At 39.7% G+C, this 2357-nt stretch overlaps 1 protein-coding gene across 1 annotated transcript; it reads left to right on the forward strand.

Annotated features, from left to right (window-relative positions):
* The first annotated feature begins 376 nt into the window (after window positions 1-376).
* On the forward strand, window positions 377-670 carry LOC131925743 (large ribosomal subunit protein eL42-like). Its single transcript, XM_059281096.1, has one exon. The coding sequence runs from the start codon at window positions 377-379 to the stop codon at window positions 668-670; it is 294 nt and encodes a 97-aa protein (XP_059137079.1).
* The last annotated feature ends 1687 nt before the right edge of the window (window positions 671-2357 follow it).

The following is a 2357-nucleotide window of genomic DNA, read 5'->3' on the forward strand; positions in this document are numbered from 1 at the left end:
TGCTGAGAATATTTCTTTTTCTCCCCATACTCACCTAACATCTACTATTGTTTCAGATAAAGATAGACAGTCAACCTCTTCATTTCAGGCAAACTTTTCAACATCAAGATTAGACCAAATGTGACATTGTGTGTTTAAATCAGAGATTCAAGTGTTTCCTGTGTTCTGAACTTATCAGGAGGATTAATTAATGACTAGGTTTTTCCACCATAGTAAGATAGGGCATGGAGCACGCCTAGTTTTGATGATCATTTTTTTTTTCCCTTCATGCCAGGCAAATGATTGTCTTTTATCAAGAACTCATTTGTTGAATGAAAAATGTTAATGTCGGCTGGCCTTGTCTCTTTCTTTCTGTGCTGATATTGCTCCTGCCAACATGGTGAATGTTCCTAAGACCCGTCAGACGTTCTGCAAGAAATGTGGCAAGCACCGACTCCACAAAGTGACACAGGACAAGAAGGACAAGGATTCTTTGTATGTCCAGGGAAAGTGGCGCTATGACAGGAAACAGAGTGGCTATGGTCGGCAGACTAAGCCTATTTTCTGCGAAAAGGCTAAAACTAAAAAGAAGATTGTGCTGAGACTTGAGTGTGTTGAGCCCAACTGCAGATCTAAGAAAATGCTGGCTATTAAGAGATGCAAGCACTTTGAACTGGGAGGCTATAAGTAGAGGAAGGGCCAGGTGATCCAGTTCTAAGCTGATCTTGTTATGAAGACAATAAAATCATGAGCTTGTACTTACAAAAAAAGAGAAGAAAAATGTTAATATCCACTTCTGTAACCTCACGGAAGCTGTTTATATAACTTCTGTAGCAAAAACTGTAGAAAATGATTTGAGCAATTCCTGTAATACTCTCCTTAAATTTATTGTCAGTCAGTTTTCTTCATTTTAAACTTTGATTGATGAAACTTTGGAATTGTTTCAGATGCACACTGCTGTAAACCATTACACTTACTCCTTCTGAAATCCAGATATGCTTCTAAGGTTGCTAAGGTAACATGACTTTTGTATATTTTATATACGTTCTCCCTTTTAATATGATGGCATATCATGCTCTTTCCATCTGATCCCCAGTTTTGTCAAACACTTTACATAAGACCAAGCTAACGGAACACGACTGTTTGCTTGAAGACAGACATGGCCAATTCACAGAGTTGGCCATCGAAAATGAATTTTAATAGACTGGTACTGGTATGAAAAAGGGAGAGTCCTTATTCACACTTGGTGAGAGGTTAAACTAGTGCAACCACAGTTGAAATGAGTTTTCATGTCTCTAATCAAGTGTGGTGGTTTGAATGAGAACAGCCCCCATAGGCTCATATATGTGAATGCTTAGTCACCAGGGAGTGGAATAGTCTGAAAGGATGAGATGGATTAAGAGGTGTGGCCTTACTGAAGGAAGAGTGCCACTGGAGGTGGGCTTTGAGGTTTCAAAAGCCCACGCCATGACCAATCTCTTTCCCTACAGATCAGGACGTACAGCTACTGCTCCAATGCCTGCCTGCATGCTGCCATATTTCCCACCATGATGATAATGAACAACATCTCTGAAACTAAAACAAGCCCCCAATTAAATGCTTTCTGCTATAAGTTGCCTTGGTCATGGTGTCTCTTCTCTGTAATAAAACAGTGACTAACACGTCAAGCTAGAACCAGAACCACCACATGACCCAGCTATGCCACTCTTGGGCCTGCATCTAAAGTAATCTAAACTCTACTTGTACATCCATGTTTACTGTCTCTTTATTCACAACAGCAAGGAAATTGAATCAGCTTAGAAGTTCCTCAACATATGAATGATAAGTAAACTGTTGCATATATACACAACTGAATATTACATGTTGCTCAGCTCTAAAGACAAATGAAATCATGAAATTTTCTGCCAAATGGATAGAATTGGAAACAGTTAGACTTAGAATAGTAATTCAGGCTGGGAAAACAAAAATTTGCGTGTTCATTCTCATATTTGGATCCTGGCTTAAAATGTTTTCTTGCGTGTTCAACTTGGACCACAAATGGAAGCTAGGAATCTAGAAAGGGGGCATTTGGGGACACAGATGTATTGATGGATGACAACGGATTATAGGTAAATGGAAAACAGAGAGGTGAAATACTGAGGGTAAAAAGCCTTGGATAGGAAAGACCATGGGAAGATAAGAAAAAATGAAAGAGTGTGGAGAGAGGGTTGGGCTAAAGGAAAGGTCTATTAACTGGCCATATGAAAACCTACTGTCTTTAAACCATTTAAAAATATAATTGGGGGAGAGAGTAGCACACATGTGATATGAAAGGAGATGGAGGGATCCTGGGGGCAAAAGGTGTATGCAATGATGGAGTAGGGGCTGGGGAAGAGAAG

This window comes from Peromyscus eremicus, chromosome 15 (genome assembly GCF_949786415.1).
Source record: "Peromyscus eremicus chromosome 15, PerEre_H2_v1, whole genome shotgun sequence".
Lineage (NCBI taxonomy): Eukaryota > Metazoa > Chordata > Mammalia > Rodentia > Cricetidae > Peromyscus > Peromyscus eremicus.

Bases quoted from the DNA above. Each gene is read 5' to 3' on its own strand.
- LOC131925743 (XM_059281096.1), top strand. From the start codon at position 377: ATGGTGAATGTTCCTAAGACCCGTCAGACGTTCTGCAAGAAATGTGGC.